Source organism: Lutra lutra, chromosome 15 (genome assembly GCF_902655055.1).
Source record: "Lutra lutra chromosome 15, mLutLut1.2, whole genome shotgun sequence".
NCBI lineage: Eukaryota > Metazoa > Chordata > Mammalia > Carnivora > Mustelidae > Lutra > Lutra lutra.
Genome location: NC_062292.1, coordinates 51157573 through 51183505, shown reverse-complemented (window position 1 = coordinate 51183505; position 25933 = coordinate 51157573). Strand labels below are relative to the sequence as shown.

Below are 25933 nucleotides of genomic sequence, written 5' to 3'. Positions count from 1 at the left end.
CAAGAGATTCCTAGTTATTTCTTAGAGCATAAAAATTCCCCATGACTCAAAAACCTGGTAGTCGGGTTGAAAAAAATGTGTCCCTCTGAATCTCACTCTTGACCAGAACTTAAGCTCTTCTAAATGCAAAGAGCTGATGCTTCCTTCAGACTAGTTTAAGCCAGATGTAAGTTGATAAGTTAGGTTTTCAAGAAAGTGCAATTCCAAATTAGTCTGATTCAGCCACACGTAATAGAAGCCTAATAGAAGAAGTATGCTTATTTTCACAGGAAATAATATTTACTTTAATGCTTTCCATATTTTTGTGGTTCTTTTCTGTTTTTATACACAATGGTAAATAATAAAACGTGAAAAGGAAGAAATGTGAACCCAATGGGCAAGACAGGCAAGTCAATGGAAAAAACTCAGATATGAATGAGAAGTTGAAATCCCCAGACAGGAATTTTAAAATAATATCTACAATGCTAAAATAGCTAGTAGGAAAGTTAGGCCCAATATACAAAATCAAGTAGAGAATTTCAACGAAGAAAAACTATAAAAAATAAACAAATATAAATGGTAGAAATGAAAAATATTATATCATAAATGAACAAATTATTTGATTGGCTTTACATTAGACAATGCAATTAAGGAAAAATGAATAAACTCAAAACTCAAAGCTATTAGAATTTAATCAAACTGAAGAGCAAAGAAAAAAGAATGGTAATGTGAATCAGGACGAGATTGTAAGGAAAATATCAAACAGTCTAGCCTGAGAGTCTCAGAGGAGAAGTCCTGGAAGGAGGGAAAAAAACACATCAAGGCATATTACAGTCAATCTTTTGAAAGACCAAACTAAAAGGAAAACCTTAAAATCTGCCAGAGAAAGTGAAGCATTGTATTCAAGATAAAATTGCAGTAATGAGGGCTAACTACTCATCAGCAAAAAATGGAGGGCAGAAGACAATAGTATGATTGAGAACTAGAGACAAACAAAGAGAGAGGACACTCTGGGAGATGGATATATGCATATATGTATGGGTATACACACATGTATTGTGTGTATGTGTGTATTTAAAGTAAAATAATGAAAATACTAAAATAATCAATTACTAGCTTTTAAGGGTTTTTTTTTGTTGTTTGTTTCAGTATACAGGACTTTTCAATCTTTTATCAATTATAATTTCAACTTCTTTTTTTTTTTTTTAAAGATTTTATTTCTTTATTTGAGAGCGAGACAGTGAGAGAGAGCATGAGGGAGGAGAAGGTCAGAGGGAGAAGCAGACTCCCCATGGAGCTGGGAGCCCGATGTGGGACTCGATCCCGGGACCCCGGGATCGTGACCTGAGCTGAAGGCAGTCGTCCAACCAACTGAGCCACCCAGGCATCCCTCAACTTCTTTTTTTAAAAGATTTTATTTATTTATTTATTTGAGAGAGAGAATGAGAGAAAGAGAGCATGAGTGGGGGAGGGTCAAAAGGAGAAACTGCCCACTGAACAGGGAATCCCCAGTGGATTTGATCCCTGTCCTCCAGGATCGTGACCTGAGCCAAAGGCAGTCGCTTAACCAACTGAGCCACCCAGGCACTCTTTAATTTCAATTTCTGATTGTTGCTAGTAAATAGAAATATACCTGGTTTAATAAATTAATCATGTATGCTATAACTAATATCCCCTTTTAATATCTGGTAATTTTTTTTTCAATTCATTGGATTTTCTACAGAAACTCATGTCTTCTGTGAATAAAGAAAGTTTAAATCTTTTAAAATCTGAATTTTGATTTATTTTTATTGCTTGATGGCACGTGGGAACCTATACTATAATATTTACTACTAGCATGTTACATATTATTATTAACAGAAAGTTTATATTATTCTGCTACACTATACATGGTGATAGCCAAAATCCTTGCCTTGTTCCTGAACTTAAGGAGAAAGCATTTACTATTTTACCATTGAGTATCATCTCAGCTACATAAAGGTTTTTCATATATGCTTTTTATCAAGTGGAGGAAATTCCTTTCTCTTTCCAGTTTTCTAGGAGTTGTGTGTGTGTGTGTGTGTGTGTTTAATCTGTTTATTTATTTGACAGAGAGAGAGAGATCACAAGTAGGCAGAGAGGCAGGCAGAGAGAGGAAGGGAAGCAGGCTCCCTGCTGAGCAGAGAGCCCAATGAGGGGCTTTATCCCAGGACCCTGGGATCATGACCTGAGCCGAAGGCAGAGGCTTTAACCCACTGACCACCCAGGAGCCCCACATTGGTTGATTTTTAAATGTTATTCACCTTGAATTTCTAGGATAAATTCCAAGTAGCCATGATGCAGAATCCTTTTGATATATTGTTGGTTTCAAATTGCTTACATTTTAAAAATATTTATCTCTGAATGAATGGGAGATATTGGTAGTTTTATTTCCTTGTGGTAACTTTGTTTGGCTTTGATATCATAATAATGTTGAATTTAAAGGTTTTTTTTTTTTTTAACTCTCTTGAATGTTCTGGAAAAGGTGTGTATATTGTTACTTTTTCCTTAAAGTATTTGTTAGAATTCAGTAGTGAAGAAATTTTGGCCAGGAGTTTTCTTTGCAGAAAATGTTTTTTTTTTTGTTGTTGTTGTTGTTGTTGTTTTTTTTTTTTTTTTTTTTTTTTTTTTATTTGTCAGAGAGAGAGGGAGAGAGAGCGAGCACAGGCAGACAGAATGGCAGGCAGAGGCAGAGGGAGAAGCAGGCTCCCCGCCAAGCAAGGAGCCTGATGTGGGACTCGATCCCAGGACGCTGGGATCATGACCTGAGCCGAAGGCAGCTGCTCAACCAACTGAGCCACCCAGGCGTCCCCAGAAAATGTTTTAAAATAAACATCCATTTGCTTAATAAATTTTGGGCCATTCAAAGTATTTATTCTTCAATGAGCTTTAGAAATTTGTGTCTTTCAAGGAATGTGTCCACTAGTTTTCAAATTTATAATCACAAAGTTGTTTACGATCTGTCCTTGTTAACATTTATATCAATATCAGTGTAATTTATACTGATAATCAGTAACCTCCCTTATTCCTGATATTGGTAATTTGTCTATTCACTATTCTGTTTCCTGATAATTCTGGTTAAATGTTAATCAGTTTTATTGATACACTTTAAAAAGAAAACAACACTTGGTTTCATTTCTTTCCCTATTGCTTTTCTTTCTTTTTTTTTCTTTTTTTTTTTTTTTAAGATTTTATTTATTTATTTGTCAGACAGAGAGAGAGCACAAGCAGGCAAAGTGGCAGGCAGAGGCAGAGAGAGAAGCAGGCTCCCCGCTGAGTAAGTAGCCCGATGCAGGACTCGATCCCAGGACCCTGGGATCATGACCTGAGCCCAAGGCAGAGGCTTTAACCCACTGAGCCACCCAGGCACCCCTCCCTATTGCTTTTCTGTTTCCTACTTTATTGATTCCTATTTTGATTATTTTTCTTTTCACTCTTCTGATTACTTTGGATTTAATTGCTCATCTTTATCTTTAGATTAGTATGGAAACTTTGGTCATTATTTTATCACTTTCTTCCCCTAATAAAACTATTGTTTCTGGCAAATATCCCCCTAAGTACTTTTTTACCAATATTTGATTGATTTTGATATGTTGTATTTTCATTATTTTATTCATTATTTTATTCAGTTCTAAATAATTTCTCATACCATTTTTGACTTTTTCTCTGAATTATGGGTTATTGGGAAATCTCTTATTTAGTTTTTCAATATTTGAGGATTTTCCAGATAACTGTCTATTATTAATACATGCTTTACAAGGCTTGAATGATAGTATTGTTTAAATCTATTATTCTCTTGCTCATTTTCTCTCTACTTATTCTGTCAAAGATTGAGAGAAGGCTGTTAAAATCCCTGACTATAATTATGGCTTTCTAATTACATTTTTCTCCCCTATAATTTATTGTTTCACATATTTTGAATCTATGCTACTAGGGGCATAAATGTTTAGGATTATAGTTACCTCTGGATTACTAACTAGTTTTTCATTATGAAATGATTTTGTCTCTGGTAATATTCTTTTCTAATACATATTTTTCTTACATTAAAGTAGTCACTCCAGAGTTAGCATCATTTTTCTTTTAACTTATTTTTAAATTCCAGGTAATTTTCTTGTAGGTGACATAAAGTTGGATCTTCCTTTATTTATTTTTTTAATTTTATTTTATTTTTTATTTTATTTTTTTTTTTAAAGATTTTATTTATTTATTTGACAGAGAGAGATCACAAGTAGACAGAGAGGCAGGCAGAGAGAGAGAGAGAGAGGGAAGCAGGCTCCCTGCGGAGCAGAGAGCCCGATGCGGGACTCGATCCCAGGACCCTGAGATCATGACCTGAGTCGAAGGCAGCGGCTTAACCCACTGAGCCACCCAGGCGCCCCTTTTTTTTAATTTTATTTTATTTAGTTTTTTAATCTGATGTGATGATCTGGAGATAGGAGGGCCTAGGCTATTTTATTTTGTGAGATTATTGATATAGTTAAAGTCTGTTACTTGGTATTTGTTTTCTATTTTTCCCATCTATTCTTTCATTTTTAAAAGTTTTCTCACTTCTATTGAATTAATGTTTAAATAATTCTATTATGTCATTTTTTACAAGCTCTATTTTGTGATTTTAGTGGTTGCCTTAAGATTCATAGTATACATTCTTATCATCTATCTTCAAATTATATTACACCATTTCACGGATAACAATAAAGCCTCATAAGCATGTACTTCCATTCCTTCCATTCCTCCTCTTCTGGTTTTTATAATGCTGTTAGGCTACTATTTATTTCTACATACACTAAAACTTCACAACACATTGATTGTAATTTTGTTGAAAGAAATGATTCTTTTTTAAAGAGACTTAAATAATAGTAATAAAAGAGAGCCTTACCCATGTCGGTTCCCCTGCCACATTTCTTCACTCCTTGTGCAGACCTCATATTTCTGACTGGCATCATTTTCCTTCTTGACTGAGAGACTTCCTACATCATTTCTTTAGTTCAGGTCTGCTGGGGAAATTCTTATGGATTTTTAAAAAAGATTATTTATTTATTTATTTGTTTATTTTAGAGAGAATGAGAGCACACACGGGAGGGGCAGGGAGAGAGAGAAAGAGTCTAAGGCAGATTCCGCAAGGAGCATGGAGCCCCATGCAGGGCTTGTTCTCATGACCCTGAATTCATGACCTGAGCCAAAACCAAGAGTTGGACACTTAGAGACTGAGCCACTCAGGCACCCCAGAATTCTTACAAATTTTATACATCTCTAAATATATTTTCCTTTTTTTTGGAGACATTTTTCCTTAAAAATAAACTCTAATTTAACAGAATTTTTAAAAATATTTTAAAGATCACACCTCCACTGTTTTCTCACTTGCATTGTTTCCAAGAAATTTGCTGTCATCCTTAGCATTGTTCCCCTGTACCTGATCCTCATACCTCGTTAACTTACATCTAAGCACTTACCATCTTAGTAAGCTTTATGTGAGTAGCTGTCTTTATCCATGCAGGAACTCTCCTGATAACTAATGAAAGTTAAGATATTCTCTTTAATATTTGTTCTGCACAATTTGATTATGAAGTGTTTTGGTCGTCATTTTCTTGAGGTTTCTCATGTTTGCTTTCTCTTGAGTTTCTTGGATCTATACGTTTTAAATACTGATCAACTTTGAAAACTGAACATTAATTCTTCAAATATTTACTTATTTTTTAATTTTGCCTGTGGTGGACAGATTCTCAAGTGGCTCCCAGTATCTCTCCCTTACGGTATGTACATTCTTCCGTAATCCTTTCCCACTGAGTAAAGGATGGGAACTGTGACTTGTTTCTCAACACAGAATATAGCAAAGGTGATAGAATGTATGTGATTATATAATTATATGCCCATAGTTACATTATATAACATTGTAATATTTTATAATGACTCTTCCTTGCTGAACATGAATAAACAAATTAAGTTGTTGTAAGCTGCCATATGGCATGGGTTCACTGGCAAATAATTGAATGTCACTTCCCACCAAGTGCCAACTCAGATCCTCACATGGACAAGGAACTGAATGATGTCAACAGCCACGTAAGCTTAGAAATGAATCCTCCTCAAGTTGAGAATAAGATGAAAATCTGGCTCAGGTGGACACCCTGATTGAAGAAACCAACTAATCCATACCTGGGTCATTGACAATGCCCGCTCCCCCCCCCCAAATCAGAGATGATAATGTGAGGGTGCCTGAGTGGCTCAGTGGGTTAAGGTCTCTGCCTTCAGCTCAGGACATGATCCCAGGGTCCTGGGATCGAGCCCCACGTCAGGCTCTCTGCTCAGCAGGAAGCCTGCCTCCCCCACTCTCTCTGCCTGCCTCTCTGCCTACTTGTGATCTCTGTCTGTCAAAGAAATAAATAAAATTAAAAAAAAAAAAGAGAGATGATATTGGTTTTATTTTAAGCTTCTAAATTCATGACAGTATTGTTACATAGCAGTATTGTTACATAGCAGTAAGTATCTAATACATGCCCCCTTCACCCTTGTCTTCCTTTGAGACTCTAATTACACATATTCTTAGCTGCATGAAATTGTCTCACAGCTTACTGTTTATTATTTTTCACATTATTTTTTTCTGTGTGTTTCATTAGAGAGTAACTGTGTATACTCTATGTATCTGTGTCTCAATTTTACGAATCTTTTTTTTTTTTTTAAAGATTTTATTTATTTATTCGACAGAGAGAAATCACAAGTAGGCAGAGAGGCAGGCAGAGAGAGAGAGGAGGAAGCAGGCTTCCCGCTGAGCAGAAAGCCCGATGCGGGGCTCGAACCCAGGACCTGGGATCATGACCTGAGCCGAAGGCAGTGGCTTAACCCACTGAGACACCCAGGCGCCCCTCAATTTTACGAATCTTATCTTGTGTCATGTTATAGGTTTTTAATCTTATCCTGTGTATTTTTTATGTTGAAGATTATATTCTTCATCTCAATAAGTTTGATTTGGTTCTTCTTATACCTTCATGTCTCTACTTTTATTTTAGTATATGTAGAATGCAGTTATAATAAACATTTTAATATTCTTATCTGCTAATTCTAATGTCTTTGTTCATTGTAAGTCAGTTTTAGTTGGCTGAATTCTATCTTCATTATTGTCTGTGTTTTCCTGCTTCTTCATTGTCTGGAACTTTTAAATTGTTAACATTTTGAATCTTACTTTGTTGCATGTTGGACATATTTGTTTATATTCCTGTAAACATTCTTGAGCTTTGCTCTGGAATGTTGTTCTTGAAAACAGTTTGATTATTTGGGGTCTTATTTTTATAATTTGTTAGGGTCAAGAAAAAAACTGTCTAAAATTGTAGGTATACTGCATTTTATCGGCTTCACTTTATTGGGCTTCACAGATATTGCAATTTTTACAAATTGAAGGCTTGTGGCAACACCTGTTGGGCAAGTGTATTGATGCCATTTTTCCAACAGCATTTTTCTCACTTTGTGTCACTGTGCCACATTCTGGTTATTCTTGCAATATTTCAAACTTTTGCATTATTATTATATTTCTTATGGTGCTCCATGATCCGTGATCTTTGATGTTACTACTGTAACCATCTGGGTGGTGGGAAAACACAAACTGCACTCATACGACTGGGACCTTAATAAATATGTGTGTTCTATTTGTTCCACCAACTGGCCCTTCCTGTCTCTCTCCCTTCTCCTCAGGCCTCCTCATTTCCTGAAACACAACAAAATTGAAATGACGCCAATAAATAACGCTGCAGTGGCCTCTAAGTGCTCAAGTGAAAGGAAGATTTGCATGTCTCTCACTTTAAATCAAAAGCTCAAAATGATTAAGCTTAGTGAGAAAGGCATGCCATAAGCCAAGATAAGCTGATATCTAGGTCCCTTACACCAAACAGCCAAGCTGGGAATGCAAAGGAAATGCTCTCGAAGGAAATTAAAAAGTGCTACTCAAATAAACACACAAATGCTGGTGGGGGAGGGGTAGAGAAGGCAAAATAGCTTTACTGCTGATAAGGAGAAAGTTTGAGTGTGTAAATAGAAAGTCGAGGGGCGCCTGGGTGGCTCAGTGGGTTAAGCCGCTGCCTTCAGCTCAGGTCATGATCTCAGGGTCCTGGGATCGAGTCCCGCATTGGGCTCTCTGCTCAGCAGGGAGCCTGCTTCCCTCTCTCTCTCTCTCTCTTTCTCTGCCTGCCTCTCTGTCTACTTGTGATCTCTCTCTGTCAAATAAACAAATAAAATCTTTAAAAAAAAAATAGAAAGTCGAATCAGGGACAACAGTTCCTTTAGCCAAAGCCTAATGCAGAGCAAGGTCCTAACTCTGTTGTATGTTGTATGTCCATACAAATTTATGAAAGTTGAGAGAATTGAGGAAGTTGAAGAAGAAAAGTGAAAGTTAGTAGAGGTTGGTTCATGAGGTTTAAGGAAACAAGCCACTGGGGCACCTGGGTGGCTCAGTTGGTTAGGCTCTGCCTTTGGCTCGGGTCATGATTCTAGGTCCTGGGATGGAATTCTGCATTGGGCTCCTTGCTCAACAGAGAGTCTGCTTCTCCTTCAACCTGCTTGTGCTCTCTCTCTCTCTCTCAAATAAATAAAATTCTTAAAAAAAAAAAAAAAAGAAAAGAAACAAAGAATCCATCCGTATAATAAATACAAGGTGAAGCAGCAAGTGCTGACGTAGAAGCTGCAACAGTCTGTCCAGAAGATCTAACTCGGGTCATTATTGAAGGCGGATACACAAAACATCAGGTTTTCAATGGAGTTGAACAGCCTCGTATCAGAATATTTTCTCTAGGCCTTTCATTGCTAGAGAGGCTTCACAACTTCGTCACTTCAAAAGACAGCTGACTCCCTTGTTAGGAGCTGATGCAGCTGGTGACTTTTAGTTGAAGCCAATACTCATTTATCATTCTGGAAATCCTAGGGCCCTTAAGAATTATGCTAAATCTACTCTGCTTTGCTCTATAAATGGAACAACAAAATCTGGACAACAGTACATCTGTTTGCAACATGGTTTACTGAACATTTTAAAACCACTGTTGACCTACTGTTCAGGAAAAAAAAAAATCCTTTCAAAATATTATTGCTCATTGACTATGCACCTGGTCACCCAAGAGTTTTGATGGAGATAAAGAAAATTAGTGTTTTCTTGTCTGTGAACATAACATCCATTCTGCACTCTCTGGATCAAAGAGTAACTTTGACTTTCAAGTCTTATTATTTAACAAATACATTCCATAAGGCTATAATTGTCATAGATAGTGATTCCTCTGAGGAATCTGGACAAAGTAAGTTGAAAACTTCTGGAAAGGAATCACCATTCTAAATGCCATTAAGAATACTCATGATTCATGAGAAGAGATCACAATATCAACGCTAACATGAGTTTTGAAGAAGTTGATTTTAGCCCTCATCGATGACTTCGAGGGGCTTAAGACTTCAGTGGAAGAAGTAAGATGTGGTGGAAATACCGAGAAAACTAGAATTAGAAGTGAAACCTGAAGATGGTGACTGAATTACTACAATCTCATGACCAAAATTTAACAGTCGAAGAATTGATTTTTTTGGATAAGCAAAGAATGTGGTTTCTTGAGATGGAATCTATTCCCAGTGAAGACACTGAGAAGACTACTGAAGTGACAACAAAAATTTAGAATATTATATAAAGTTAGTTGACAGAGCAGCAAAAGGGTTTAAGAGGACTGACTCTAATTGTGAAAATTCTATTGTGGATAAAATACTATCAAACATCATCACAGGCTACAGAGAAATAATGAAAGGAAAAGTCATTCGGTGAGGTAAATTTCATTTTTCCCTTATTATTAAAGACTTTCACAGCCACCTCAGCCTTCAGCAATCATCACCTTGATCCAGCAGCAGCCATCGACATCAAAACACGACCCTCCACCAACAAGAAAACTATGACTCCCTGAAAGCTCAGATAATGGTCAGCATTTTTAGTAATGAAGTGTTTTTCAATTAAGGTATGTACATTTTTTAGACACAATGCTATTTGGATACTTAATAGATAAGAGTATAAGGTAAACATAAATTCTATATTCACTGGAAACCAAAAATTTCATTTGACTCACTTTATTGTGATCTTTACTTTATTGTAGTGGTCTGGGATCAAACCCACAATTTATTTCAGATGTGCCTGTATTCCTTACAACTGAGGCAGGACTTTTGTCAGTCTTCTGTCCAGTGCTCCACAAATGATTGTTTCTATTTTAGCTTGTAAAAACACTTTTCTAGGCCCTGTGTGAGTGCCAGATACTGTTCTCTGATCCTGCACTGTGGTTTCTTCCTGGGTGTCTGGTAATTTTCTCATATGTATACACGCAAAAGTATTCTGTTAAATACCCAAGGGCAACTCTCTGCAGTTCTCTGGGGTTCTGTTCCTACACTGCTTTGCCCTCTTTGGCATTCTACCCAGCAAACTAGAAAACACCAGCTCTCACTAAACTCTGAGGTTTTCCCTCAACCTACGGAATCGTTTGGTCTCTTCTAGGATTTTCTTTCCCTGTACCACAGGGAAACTCTTTCAAGACAATAAGCTCGGTGATCATAGAGCTCACCTTGGTTGTTCCCACCTCTCATGGATCACTGTCCTTCTTTGCCTGTTCTTCAGTGTCTTAAAATCAGTGTTTTCATATTTTTTAATCTTTTAAAAAAATATTGTTACGTAGGAAGGTGCACCCAGTCCCTGTTCTTCCATCTTTGTTAGAAGCAAGTCTATTTAGAGATTTTTAATTTTATTTAGTATTAAATACATTTATTAATTTAGGTTTTTCAGGCTTTTTCATTTTTCCTTTTTTTTGGTAAATGGAAGAGATAATTTGGTCAGCACTTAGTTACAACACAGAATATATAATTCTAAATAATTAATGACAAGAAGTATAAACACAAGTGGGTTTTGATTAAAGATAATATGACAACTGAGATGTAAGGGAGCATAAAACACAGTATGATGGACTTACAGACCATAGCTTCTGGCACGGAAAATAACTTATACTAGGAACATAGCTGGAAAAGTGGAGCAGAAGGAAACAGAGGCAGAAAAATATCACAAATAGAACTTTTAATTTTTTTCCTGATTTGTATAATTAAGATGCAATCTACACTGGGTAATGTGTAGAAGTATTGAATCATATATTGTACACCTGAAACTGATCTAACAGTGTATGTTGATTATACTGGGATTACATTAAAAAAAATAAAAGGATTTAATCTAAATAGTAAAGTTTAATTTGATTTTTCTAATTTACCATTAGGTAGCCACTCTGTATCAGCTATTTTGATTAAAAACAAAAACATAATAAACAGATTCTGCTTCTGCTTTCTAGCAAATTAGGCCTTTGTCAAAAGTAGAGAAAACTCAGCACTAAGAAATAAAGGCCTATAACAAAATGTAGAAAATCATTACCAAGAATATAAAAGTTCTGAATATTAAAAAATATGAATCTCAATTATTAAAAAATTATGAATTTATCATGACACTAAGTTTATATATATTAATTATTCTGGAATAATATATTACTCCTTTAGGCTAAAAAATATTGGGAACAAGTAAACATGTATACACAAAAAATTGCAGATACACTTTTGTGAATTTGAAAAAAAAGTCAGAATTATTAAATGTATTAAGTTAAATTTATGATTAGTATTGTACCAAGACACTTGAATTTGAATGCAAGTTAAAATGTTTATGCTAAGCAAGGTAAGTCAATCAGAGAAAGACAATTATCATATGATCTCTTTGATACGAGGAATTCGAGAGACAGGGTGGGGGTTCATGATGGGGAGGGAAGGAAAAAACAAAACAAGGTCTTGCCAGGGAGGGAGACAAACCATAAGAGACACTTAATTTCACAAAACAAACTGAGGGTTGACTGGAGGGGGTTTCGGAGGCGGAGAGGGTGGCTGGATTATGGACATTGGGGAGGGTATGTGTAAGCCTTCATGATTCACAGACCTATACCCCTAGGGCAAAGAATACATTATATATTAATTTAACTTTTTTTTTAAATCCTAAAAGAGTTTACTAAGGGAACCCTTTCTGAAAATGAAATTAATATATGAAATCAAAACTTCAATTATTATGAATGGTTTACATGTAAATTTTCTTATCTCATGTCTTTTTAAAGTAAGTTCTTTGGACACATAGAAATAAAATTTAAAAATTAATTGTAGGTTTTACTGACTTTATTCTCAAAGAACAAATAATTTACATATCAAAAATGCCTCTTAGAAAGTTATTATCAGACCTAATTTTATAAATAGCATTAAAATTTTTAATTTAATGGATTTTTATTATCTCAGTAATGTAGATCTAAATTGTGGAGCCTCTTCTCAACATCACCTATAACACTCTTATGTAAGATAAGTGACACCAAACATAAGTTAAGTGGATTTTTTTTTACCAGGTATGTTGATCTTTAATGTAATTTTAAGATATTATTTGTGCTTTTTCCTAAATTTGTTGGAAAAATTTTGTGAACCCTAAAATTTTAAAAATCTATCTTTTTCTGTATAAGAAAAATGCCAGAAATACAATAAATTCATCAGTACTTGTTTTGAAAAAATAATAACTTAATTCTTTTAAAAATTTTAAGTGTTTGGGGTGCGGGGTAGCTCAGTTGGTTAAGTATTTCATCTGCCTTTGGCTCAGGTCATGATCCCAGTTCTATGGTGGGTTCCCTGCTCAGCAGGGAGCCTGCTTCTTCCCCTCCCTCTGTTCCTCCTCCTACTTGTGCATGCTCTCTCTCGCTCTCTCTCTCTCTCTCAAATAAATAAACAAAATCTTAAAAAAAAAAAAAAAATAGAGGGATGCCTGGGTGGCTCTATTACTGAAGCATCTGCCTCCCTCTCAGGTCATGATCCCAGGGTCCTGAGATTGATCTCTGCAACAAGCTCCCTGCTCAGCAGAAGTCTGCTTCTCCCTCTCCCTCTGCTGCTCCTCTGCTTGTGCTCTCTCTTTCTCTGTCAAATAAATAAATAAGATCTTTTAAAAAATCTTTAAAAAATTAAGTAAAATTTTTAAGTATTTAATAAAAAATTTAATTTTATTCACTGCATGTAAGCTGATTTTTAGAATTTAGGGTATTAAGGAAGTTTTAGAAAATGCACATGACACATCAGGTGACAGATCACATTTTCTCAGAATATATATTTTCATTGCCAATCACTTCAGATTAAATTTATTAGACTATTTCACAATAAACCTAAAGAGTGTGGTAGTGAAATCTTTTAGATTGCCTGAGTCAATTGAATCTTCTGAAAATGGCCAGTTCTAGAAATTGTATTTGACATGTTATTGCATTAAAAATAATATTGAAAAAGGATATTTTATAAAAATCCTGTTAATTAGGATAATATGGCAGTTAATTAAGCTACATAGGTGTTTGGACCTCTTTTTTTAAAATTTCCAGATGTGTTAATGAATTGCAGCCTACATTTATATTCATAACTATAAGAGATAAAAACACCGAATTGTTCTATCGCATTTTCTAGAAATTGTCTCCTAGTTAACACTATTTGTCCAACTCTTTTGCGTTTTTGCAAGAATTAGCATGATAAAAGCCGGCATCATTTTGCAGATTTAATTATATTTTTGCTGTTATCTGATAATGATCTTGACTTTCTTTTTTAACAATACTCTGTTTCCTAAATTCTATAAATCAGGAGAAAACTTCACACATTTGTGGGCAAAATGAAATGCCTACTACATAGCACTTCAAACCCAGAACATTTTGCCTTATCAAAGAAACTGTGGATCTTGCGACTTTTAGTTGAAAATTTTAAATATATAAACACTGCACTAAACCTTTAGGGACTTAGTAAAGGGGTTAAGCTCTTGATTTCAAACGTATTCCCAAAACACTTTGCAGTGAATTATGTGTTCAAGTATGAAGAATTTCAGTAGTTGATGCCCTTAGATTCCCCCTACTCTCACCCCATCCCCATTCTCAGCCTTCCTATTCTGTTAACTTCCATCTAAGCAATTATAATCTCATAATTGAGAAGAGACATCTTTTATCTGTGTAGGGACATACTTGGTAACTAATGAAAATAAAAGATACTCTCCCCAGAAAAACGCCCAGGCACATACAGTTATGCAAGCCATGAAGGAACCTGCAGACCTCCTCAAGAGCCTCTCCTTAGAGTTTTTACAGTAACCCAGACAGCAGCTGACCCTGCACCAGAAAACACCAATCACTTAAAATTATAACTGCCTCAGAAGAGAACTCCATCCAGACCTAATTAAATCCTGCAAAGTCTGATGGTCCTCCCCTCCTTCCCATTTCCCACTACCTCATCCCTCTACTCCCTACATAATTCTGTGATTTTATTCTTAGTCATGGTGTTGTCACTGGCACATACCTCATTTCATTTTTTCCCAATCCCTAGCCACCCTGAACTGCTCCACATGTGGATGGAGTACACACACCCCTTTATCCCACCTGGGGCTGCCAGGCCCTCCAGACCCGTGGAGCTGGGGTCCAGCACCAAGCTCTTGCATAGAGCTCCTCCTCCGGTGAGGAGGGGGTCCATCCGCCAAAACCACCCTGAGCCAGCAGCTAAAGATAGGCAACACTAAGTCCCAGTTTGGGACTTCTGGGCTTCTCCAGCAGTTAGGGGCCCCTCATGTCTCATTAGATGAAACTTCACGCAGCCAGCCAGGCCCAGTCCTATGGCAGGTGGGCCAATATCCTCCAGCTCTACCTTCAGGGGCAATGTGCAAACTTGTGTAGTTTAGTGCTTAGAGACTAGCTGATGCCTTTTGTCCCCAAGATCCTTTTCCTGTGACCAGTCCTCTCCAGACTCAAGTCCCGTTCCAAGTCCTTGGTGACCCTCTGTTCAGTTTTGATATAAACTGTGAAAGAATACTTCTTACTGAGTAAAGTACAAAACTCTATAGCATAATTCTACTTGGTGTTGAGAAAAAAAAATCAATAACCATATAATAAACATACTTACAATAATGATGTCTTCTATTAGAAAATACACTTTAAGTTACTGTATCATCAAAAGTGATTTCTGAAAAAGTCTCTCTGTCCTTCAGCAAACTAAACTAAATATCTCTAACAATATCCTATCTTACAATATTTTTTAAATTAACCAAAATATCTATATTCACTCTGGCTACAGATTTATCTATAATTGCTATTTATATACTTGATTATCTAATATAACAGAAGTCCTACAATCAGAACGAGACTACTATAATTGTGCAATTTATATCTATAAAAGTCTTTTTCCCAACTTCATCTACTAACAATATGGAAGAGAGGTAGTATTATTTGTGTAACCCATAAGCTAGAGATGTTTCTGTATCACATTTTATTCTCTCCTGAACATCTTACAAAAATATATACCTTGGACTCATTTTTCCTAGAATTCCCCAAATACTTAAGTACTAACTTTTTGATTAACTTATAAAACAAAACATACCTAGTAATTTTAAAATTATAAAGCAATAAAGTGATATATTTAATGACTGCTTTTTACATTGATTATGAACTCTTGCAGGTGAAACTTTAAGAAATGCTCTTTATATTTTGTTTTGCTCTTGTTAACTTAGTGCAGGATCATCCTATCACACTGCGATGATTCTTTATTTGGCAATGTCTGCTGACCAAACACAATAACATGTTGATTTAAACTGCCAGAGAAATGTGTCAAAAAAAACCAATATTTTGGAAACCACTGTCTGTCTGTCTCTCTCTCTCTGCCTGTTTCTCTCTCTTTAAAAAAATAAAATAAAATGAAGGCACCTTATTCTTATTTTCTCTCAGTTTTGGTAAAGTCAACCTTAGTATGGTCAGAGGGAAAGGATTCTAGTGAACACATAGAGTTTACCTACTAATTCTAGACTATGCTGTGTCTTGACTTCCAGAAATTTATACCCAAATACTTGTACTTCTTAATATATTGTTCAAGTATGGGGGGGGATATTCCCAAAACCAAGACTCCTTAACGACTTTTGTGTCACTGACCATTTCGAGCCCAATGCGGCACCTTCTCACAATGTTGTTAAATAAATACTATAAAGTATGACCATTCACAAAATAAACTAATGTTATTAAAACAAAGTTTTATCCTCATACACGTTCTGAGGGAATCTGTGCAACCAGACTCTTACACAGTCCAAGTATATTTCTGTTAACCTTAGGGTATTCAAAACCTGGACCCAAAATCAAGTCACAGATTTATAGACACACCATTTCATCGATGTCTATTACATGAAGTGTGACACATGGAAATGCGACCTTTTTTTTTTTTTAAGAGCATAATTTTTTCAATCAGTGATATATGAAAATATACAGAGATGCATCTTAGAGCTAGGAAAAATCACAGTATGACATCATTTTAAAGTAAACTCATTCGTACCTTAATGGCAGTGGATGCGATTTGAATGTGGTGAAGTCTCCGAAGGGTGCTGTCCCTGTCAATGAAATAGGAAGCGGCCAGTTGATGTAGCGTCTCCAGAGTGACCAACGAGCTATTGGTGCTGGAGTCACTTCCTTCAGATCTCTTGCTCAGCTTCCGCTTGTCCACAAAAATTGTGAGTGACTCCTCTCCTGTATTAATAATATTTAAAATTATTCCATTTTCCACTTAACTTCAATTTTTCCATGATCTGCAGGTGAGGGAGTATAGATTACTGACATAGTAAAACCAAAGAGTGATAAGCAACAAAAGACAAGTTTAACTTTTATGTTCTTCATGGATATTTCTCATGTGCCTAAGAAGGTACGAGAGCTATTGAAGGCTGTAAATACTTATTTGGTAAATGTTGAATAGCTAGCATTTGTGGAACAATTTCTCTAGATTTTATTGACTTTCTCATACAGTTTAGTTAACCTAACACCTATGTGGCACAAAAGCAAATTAAGAACAGAAAATATGTAAATTGAACTTAAGGGGGGATGCATGATATGAAATTGTATATACTCAGAAATGCTTACTGTGGATCAGCATGACTAATGGAAACATGACCAAGCACATAATTAAACTAGCCATTTTTTTAAAATATTTTATTTTAGTAAACTGTATACTCAACTTGGGGCTCAAACTTACAACCCCAAGCTAAGGAGTTGCATGTTTAGGACTGAGCCGACCAGGTGCCCCTAACCATTTTCAACTGAACCTTGAAAATGCAGAGAAAACATACATAGGCATATACAGTTATGTAAACATATATGAACTAAATTCACAGGTTTCCTACATGTGGCATTACATAAAAGTATTATGTGTTAATAAGCTCTATTGGAAATCATTAACCGCCATGGAAGATTTGGATATTGGCGATGGATTTTTGAAGGTGAAATTTAAAACATAATATAATTAAGCTTTGATTTTTTTATGTTCAAGTGTTGACCAAAAATATCAATGGTATTTAAATTAACACTAAGAACTTTCCGTTTTCAGATTTCTGTATTCTTGGATATTCATCTAGTATATAATTGTCAGACTTGATGGTTATTCTTACTCTCAGGAACCCACTGCTCTGGTAGCATTATGCCCACTTACAAATTGGCAAGCCAGTTTTATAAAATATCAAATAAATAAAATAATACTAATTTTAAAATGACATATCCTTGGTGATTATCTAATCTTAAGCAACAGCTTATAAACAGCAGATAAAGCGAGAGCTCAGGTCTATTGATATCAGAAGTAAAGTGTTAACAATGCTACTTCGGGAAGGTCCCATTCTCGGTTTGTATTAGGATCCCAACATGCATACCTGACATCAAACAGCCTAACTACAAGAGCTGAAACAAACAAAACAGTGAGCAATAAATTTCCGCTGTTTATCAGCCGCTCGGTTTATGGTGTTTTGTTAGCAGCCCAAATGGACTAAGACAGCAAGAGACAAGTCTTATTAAGAACAGTTAAAAATAAGATAGCAAATATCTTGGTAAATGTAAATGAAAAGGAAACAAATAGTCTTGATATCTGATATTGTAGAATTCAGTCCAAATATTATTAAATGCAACGAAGAAAAACATTGTATAGTGAGTGCTAAAGACTAAGACTTGCCAAGTTGCTTTAATGGCAGCACTTTTCATAATGCAGAAAATACAGGAAATATAGGTTAAAATAGTACAAGAAACTCAAATTAAAATATATTGATATATCACTGTGCAATTATGGAATTTGCCAAAATCCAAAAGTTTGAAGACTTTGTCAAAGCTGTTGGCAAACAGGAAGGAAACAGGTCCTCTGATATATCACTCGTAGTCATGCAAAATGATGTATCTATAGAGAGACATCTGGCAATAGTTACCAACAATGACTCAGCAGCCTACTTTCAAGAATCTATCCCAAAAAACAATGGCTAAAATATGCAAGAGGTTTCTTATTGTGGCTTTATTTGTATTCTTTGTAGCAAAACAGATATCCAATCAGTAAAAATAATGTTACATCTATACAGTAGAAAAGATTGCAGCCATAAGAAAGAAGTGAGAATGATTTAAAATATTTATTCATCAGAAAACTTTTAGAGTGATTAGTAAGTTCATGATATTAGTATTATGACTAAAATGAAATTCTGAATGATTTCCTGTTCTCAGATGATTCTATTTAGAAAATTACATCTAAATATCCGTGTTTAACCTCCTTACATTCATGTTTTCTTTGGATTCCTGTAGACAGAAGGAAGCTTAATTGCCTATTCTTTAAAATACTATCAAATCTTTTCTTCAATTCAGTAATATACTAACTTCAAAATATGGGTTCAATTGATTTATTGGAAATTAGTTTTGCCTTCTGGAGATTTAAGAAAGCCATTTAAATATGTGAAGAGTCATCTTCACTCTGTCTTTTTTTGGATAGTGGTGAATTTTCTTATTATTGGAGGTGTCCAACATGAATGGAAAAACTATACATCACTGAGCAGAAGAGATAATTAGACCACTAGAATGGACTCTTTCGCTGAATTATGAGGTGCTGGAAGAAAGAAAAATAGAGAATTAATTATCATAGTTTAGATGTAAGTGTGCCAACTTTTGGTGCCAAATAGACTTGAGTTTTAATACTGACTTCTACTTAGTAACTGAATGATCCTAAATTGTGTAACTTGACTCAGTTTCCTCTCATGTAACATGAGCAGAGTATTTCTTCCTCAAAGAGCAGCTGGAAACATGAAACAGATAATATCTATAAAGGATTTAGAATATGACTAGATTGCAGTCAGAATTCAAAAGTTGTTGGCATGGTATTCATCTCTTTTATTCACCTCAATTCCTTAAAATTTAGAATAAAGCATTTCAATCCATATGTGTACATTTCTAGTAATTTTAGCTATTTTGTCTTATTTGTGATGAACAGAAACCTCCTTTTCCACTTCTTTCACAAACTGATGAGCCCTCGTCCTACAATCTGTATCCACACATGGTGAGGAAATATCTCTCAAAACAGTCCTTTAACTACCATATCCCTTTATACATCTTCACGTTTCAGGTGAAAATTCCTTAGTGGGACCTCACTGAGTCATTCATCACACAAAAAGAGAGGAGTAGCATAATCTTATGTTAAAAAGCAGGTTAAAATATTTGATTTAAGGAGGAGCACCTGGGTGGCTCAGTGGGTTAAGCCTCTGCCTTCTGCTCAGGTCATGGTCTCAGGGTCCTGGGATCGAGCCCTGCATCGGGCTCTCTGCTTAGCAGGGAGCCTGCTTCCTCCTCTCTCTCTGCCTGCCTCTCTGCCTACTTGTGATCTCTCTCTGTCAAATAAATAAATAAAATCTTTAAAAAAATTTGATTTAAGGATTTTTTGCAGATATTAGGTTGTCCTGTGATAATTTAGAAAATGACACATACCAAGAGCCAGGGATTACTATTCCAGATTGGCCCCATTTTACAATATGAATGATAAATGCTAATATAAGTTTCAGCAATCAATGATGTCCATAGAGAAGTGATGGCCCATAGTCATCATCATGAGTCACAGCAGCTTCCATTCCCTATCTACTGGAGATTTAAGAAAATGTTTCCTTTGTTTTTCAGAGTCCATGTTTGTTTGTGATGTACAGATAAATGTGCTTTCCTCCTTTTACCCTGAGAGCAAATATATATTATGGACTACAGAAAAAATTAAAGGAAAAGATATTGTAAATCATTATACACTTATATTAATAGTTTTACAGTTCATTCTTCATTGTTGCTGTTTTAATTTGAAAGAAATATGATATAATAAGAGAAAGGAAAATGTGCGTTTTGGAATCAGGGGTATGTGAAGGTAAATCTTGACAGCTCATAGTCCTCTAACTTGATTGCTCTGGGGCTTTCGTAAAGTTACACTTGCCCTTAGCATTTCCATCTCTATGACAGAACCAATATCCTACTCTCATCTGTTTGAAAAGACTAAGCATATAATGCCTCATAGAACCTGGAAGAACACATACAATATGTACAATAAATGTTGGCTTCCTCTCTTTCATTTTTTTTTTAATTAGGGCCCAACAGTAAGTGAGGAGGCTTTAAATTTTTACAAGTTAGCATTTTACAAGTCAAAACTGTTTTCTAGTGGATCTTGTAACCAAGGTACATGTGCTGATTAAAGGTAGCAGTTGTTTATTCTTTCCCATAACCTGATAAAGAGAAACCACTCGTAAGTCGCTCATTGTTCTTCTCTATGGTTGAACATTAATCCATGCATGCAAAAGCTTTCCCTATAGGGAAGCATGTGAGGCAGTTTAAATCACCCAAATTATTCTCATGAATACCTTGTTTTAAACCCTTATTTACAATAAACTAAACAACTATGCGATGTAAGCTGGGTAGTTTGTGCTAAATTTCAAGTGTTATAAATCATGTATTGTTAAACACCTAAAATATTCTGACAAGGCTACTCAATCTACATTGGAAATAAGACAATTTCTTTCCTCTAAGAGATCTGTTTTTTTTTAATTATGTATAACTACCATGTTTTTGTGATTTTTATGGTCTTCATATCCTTTGAAACTCTTACAGTCAGTTTTGAGAAAAAAGAATGCAAAAAAAAAAAAGAAGAATGCAAGATTTTATTTATTTGTTAGAGAGAGAGACAGAGCACGTGGGAGCACAGGCAGACAGAGTGTCAGGCAGAGGCAGAGGGAGAAGCAGGCTCCCCGCCGAGCAAGGAGCCCGATGTGGTACTCGATCCTAGGACCCTGGGACCATGACCCGAGCCGAAGGCAGCCGCCTAACCAACTGAGCCACCCAGGGGTCCCAAAGAATGCAGTCTTAACCTTAATCGTAACTCTTTCTCAAGTATTCAATTATAAAAGTTCATCAGAATTCTATGTAAATAACACACAATATTCAAATTTAAAAATTGAGATATTATTCAATCAACTAAAAATTTGCGTTCAAATGTCACTTTTATTCCTATTTTTTAAACCAGCTGTAGCTCATAAGCATGACGTGAGTACCAAAGGACATCCACACATTTTGTAAAAACTAAATGTGATTCTGAAAACGATTCAACATTCTGAGTTTGTTAGAAAGTAAAAAGGATTAATGACTGTGGATATAAAAAGATGTGATTATTTCACACAGAAATCATGCAGCTGTGCCTTTTACAACTAAAACACTGCGGTAGTTTATGGACATTAAAAGCACATATTGAAGGATGCTTCCAGAGAGAATGCAAAACAGAAGACAATAAAACAACAACACAAAACCAATCATGACTTTAATGCTATCCTATGATTTGTTCATAAGAAACGATTAGGTATATTTGATATGCTAAGGTATGTCAAATTAGGTAAATTCGATATGATTACTAGGACCTCCTCCTAGTAATGTATTTTTCTGTCCCAATTTTCAAATCATCTATGTTATGCCCATGAGGAAGATAAATTTAAAAGAAATTTTGTTCTATCATATTTTCTTTGGATTTTCTCTGTTTGGATTCTCATATATATAGTTATTGAGGATAAAGGTAATGCTCTCAAAAAGTTAGAACAAGTCAAAAAAACCATAGATAATAGAATGAGTAAAAGAATCCTATGGATAAATCAATAATCATGATGTGGCAGATTGCATTAATTTTTGCAATTACTTTCTGCACAATTGTGGGTGCAAATATGCATCCATGGATTAATGGTCCATTGTAGAGAAGAACTATAAACAGTTCATGAGTGATTTCCTTTAATTTGGTAAGGGAAAGGATAACACTTGGGTGAGTGGAATACATGAAAGTATGCCACAATCTAGTACAAGTTTTGAAAAATGCTGCAAAGTTACACAAATTCTTTGACTTTTTCCTTCTACCAGAAGGACAGCATGTTCCAAAGTGAAACTTCCTCAACTTAATTCTTGGAACGAAGAGACACCCAGAGTGGAACATAGAAGATCCACTATCAAAGCATATCAATTGTTTTGTTTTCTTATTTCTTTACTGTGATGAAAATAGCACTTACAGGTTGGCTCTGCCCTTGGGTTAGTCTACCAACCTAGATTGTATACCATTCCACCCAGACAAAAACAAAGCAAAATAAAACAAACAAAACAAAACAACTGTACATTTCTGATAGATATCTTCCTGGTCATTCAATTTCCTTACACTGGAAGATCTTATTTTGAATGTCCATTTGCTTTTGTATGTTTTACTTATAAAGACTGCTATTTGAGTAGAAATCTTTCTCATAGGAATAACCAATGCAAACATAGCTTAAATGTAATTGTAGGTCTTACTTTTGATGTATTATTTCAACCCAAAAATGTCATCCAATTTTTTGGTAATAAAAGATTACATTATTCCTTGTAGTAAAGTCTTATAATATTTTGGGTATAGCTGCTCTTTTGAAAATACATTTCAGTTTTTACAGTGTACCTTTCTCTCACTAGTGATGATTGTCCTTTCTTAGCTTAACATATTAAAAGGTAAACATCCCAATGATATCTATCTTTCCACTAATACAGTGTTGTAGAAAGAACAGTGTTTTAGAAACAGACATTAAAAAAAAAAAAATCTAGCTGAGAAAACTAGGCTTCTGACAAGAAGCAGAGCCAAACAAATATCTAAAGGCAGTAAAAACAGATATGTTGGCTTAACACCAATTGGCATTTGCAAGATATTATGGGAAGAAAATAACTAGTCTTAGAGAGCTTCGACAAAGAAACATAATGTGTTTTGCAAAACACTCCAAATGAAAGCATCTGACTTTTGGATTATTAGCAATTATCCACCCAAAAAGTCAGAAAAATTTTTAAACAAAATTGCTCAGTTACCATAATGTTCTCGATAGAGCAATGACATGAAAAAAGAGGAAGTGGAAATAAATAGTTCCCATATCAGATGAAACTGAATCTACCTGGAGTGAAACACAATTAAATTACCTCTCTTTTGGAGTTGTTTACAATGTTATAATGAACATTTTTGTTATGTATGTTATAAACTCCTGCTATTATTTTGGTAAAATTAATTTTCAGATTAATTAAGATTAATTTGAATTTAAGATTAATTTTCTAAATTTATTTAGATACTCTAAACAGGACTGTTCAAACTTAATGTGCATATAAATCACCCAGAGATCTGGTTAACATGTAGATTCTGATTCATTAATTGGAGATGGAATCTGAGATTCTGCAGGTCTAACAAGCTCCAAGGTAATGCTGATGGTATTGGACCATGAATTACACTTGAGTAATGAGGCTCTAAACCGTAGTAAAAGCAGTAAAACTTATTACCAATTTAAATATCTGTTTATGCCAGTCACCTGCATGTTGGATCTTTGCACTGTTACAGGTAACTCAGTATCTCTTTGTCAAACAATGGACAGATGATTTATCTACCTTATCAAAGTGCTATTAGGAAGAAAAAGAAAACATATAACCAAATTTCTAAAATATGAAAACTTAACATTTATCTTTTGATTTAGTTGCCAGAAATGTCATTATTAAGATCTATCGACATAGCAATTTTAATCCCAATTTCTTTTGTGTTATATTCATGACTAGTTACATAAATGGTTTCAAATCACTTTAGTAGATAACTGCCTTATAAACAATAAATATTTAATTAACAATATTATTTTAACTTCCATTTTTTGAAAATTTTCTGTACCAAAAAAGCATGAGAAATAAAAATAGAGGGAAAAAGAGAGATGAGAGACAGATTGAAACAAGACAGAAAGAGACAGAGACAGAGAACAATGGATATAACTAATCTGATGTAGTATATCTTTATTTTTTAAAAACCAGTATGGCAATTTTTTTCCCCTCTTCAACATGATTGTTTTTATGATTGCCTGGAATGAAGCTTCAGAAAATATTTCTTTTTCTTACCTTTAGTTCCTTTTCTTAAAACAGAATATGCATTTTAATAGAGGAAATAGTTCCGTCCATTTTTAGTGAGAATTTCTATTTGCATATGTTTTAGCAGATTTGCTTCTTTAAGTATGTTACAGTTAAAATGAATAAAAGAAATTTGTATTTCCTAAGAAGAGACCAAATGAAAATGAGAAACACAACCGCTGATCAATTTTGAAAGAAGGTGGTATATGATATAGAATTAAAACTATCTTTGGACACTTTATACAGAATGTAATTTATATAGATAAAAGTGAGAATTGACTATTTCTGAAATTATAAGGATATTTGGAATCTTACACTCCTAGGGATGCAAGACAATTTTTAAAAATCGAATTGCTGTCGTATCTATACTGTATCTTATTGCCTGACTTCTGGCTTCTGTCCTTGAAAGAGATACACTCACAAACAGTATATGGTAAAACTTGCAAGCTATTAAACTGCTTTGCAGTCATAGTGACTTATACACTAAGTAGTGATTGAGGTAGTATTCATTATTTTAAATAACTATGCTAGTAAGTTAATGCTACTACTCAGGACATCAATCATCTATTTTTACATTCTCATAATGTTGAAAATATTTTCTTTATATAAACAAAATTAAATATCTGATGATATGCTTCAGTTGAACAATGTGGTAACAATACATTCTCATAAGCACTTTCAGAAAAAAAAATTAAAGACACATATTTAAAAATAACTATTTCTACTAAAAGTTAAATTATGACTTTTAAAACTTTGTGCATTCAAATACCACTGGTCAGGGTGCCTGAGTGGCTCAGTTGGTTAAGCCTCTGCCTTCAGCTCAGGTCATGATCCCAGAGTCTTGGGATGGAGCACATCGGGCTCTCAGCTCCACGGGGAGCCTGCTTCCTCTTCTCTCTCTGCCTACCTCTCTGCCTACTTGTGATCTCTGTCAAATAAATAAATAAAAACTAAACAAAAAAAACAAAAAAACAAAAACAAACCTCTGGTCAAACAGGACTTGTTTAACGTTGCTGAGAGTGAAAAATATTTTCTAAAGTTGCAAATGAACAAATCTTAAATCTTAATATATGATCCATTTGTCCCTAGAATGGATTTTGGTTTGATTTTTTAAAATACTTCTACTGGCGCACCTTGGTGGCTCAGTTGGTTAATTGTCTGTTTTCAGCTCCGGTCATGATTCCAGGGTCATGGGATCCAGCCCCACACCCAGCTCCCTACTCAGCAGGGAGTCTGCTTCTCCCACTCCCTTCTCACTCTGTTGCTCCCCCTGTTTGTGCTCTCTCTTTCTCTGACAAATGAATAAATAAATCTTAAAAAAATAATAAATAAAATTAAATATCTCTATGAAGTAAAGAGTACTTTTTCCTGCACTCCTCTCCTTGGGAAGGTATTTTGTCCTTGCATTCTTGACTGCCCACAGAAGTGCTGTGAGTTAACAGAAAGGCTGGTGTCGGAAAGGGACTGATATGAGTAACCCTGCGTCTTCCTCTTCTTCAAGATGTGCCTGTCAAGAAAGAACACAAGTTTTGGTCTGTTCTTCACTGTGTGGGGCTTTAGAGAGCCTAGGTTGATATGGGAGCCACACAAACACTCCTGTGACTCTGGGTGGCTCGGGGCTATAATCGTAACTGCCTGGACAAGTCTGTGTAATACTGGAGGCGAGGGTC

The 25933-nt window shown here is 35.0% G+C and overlaps 1 protein-coding gene across 4 annotated transcripts in view; it reads right to left on the bottom strand.

Moving 5' to 3' along the window:
- The window catches only part of BRINP3 (BMP/retinoic acid inducible neural specific 3), a 401827-nt gene that overhangs the window by 174157 nt on the left and 201737 nt on the right, over positions 1-25933 (bottom strand). For all 4 annotated transcript variants that reach the window (XM_047705594.1, XM_047705595.1, XM_047705592.1 and 1 more), the window contains one exon: positions 16369-16559. In XM_047705594.1, the coding sequence (XP_047561550.1) occupies positions 16369-16559 (191 nt within the window). The remainder of the gene's footprint in view (positions 1-16368; positions 16560-25933) is intronic.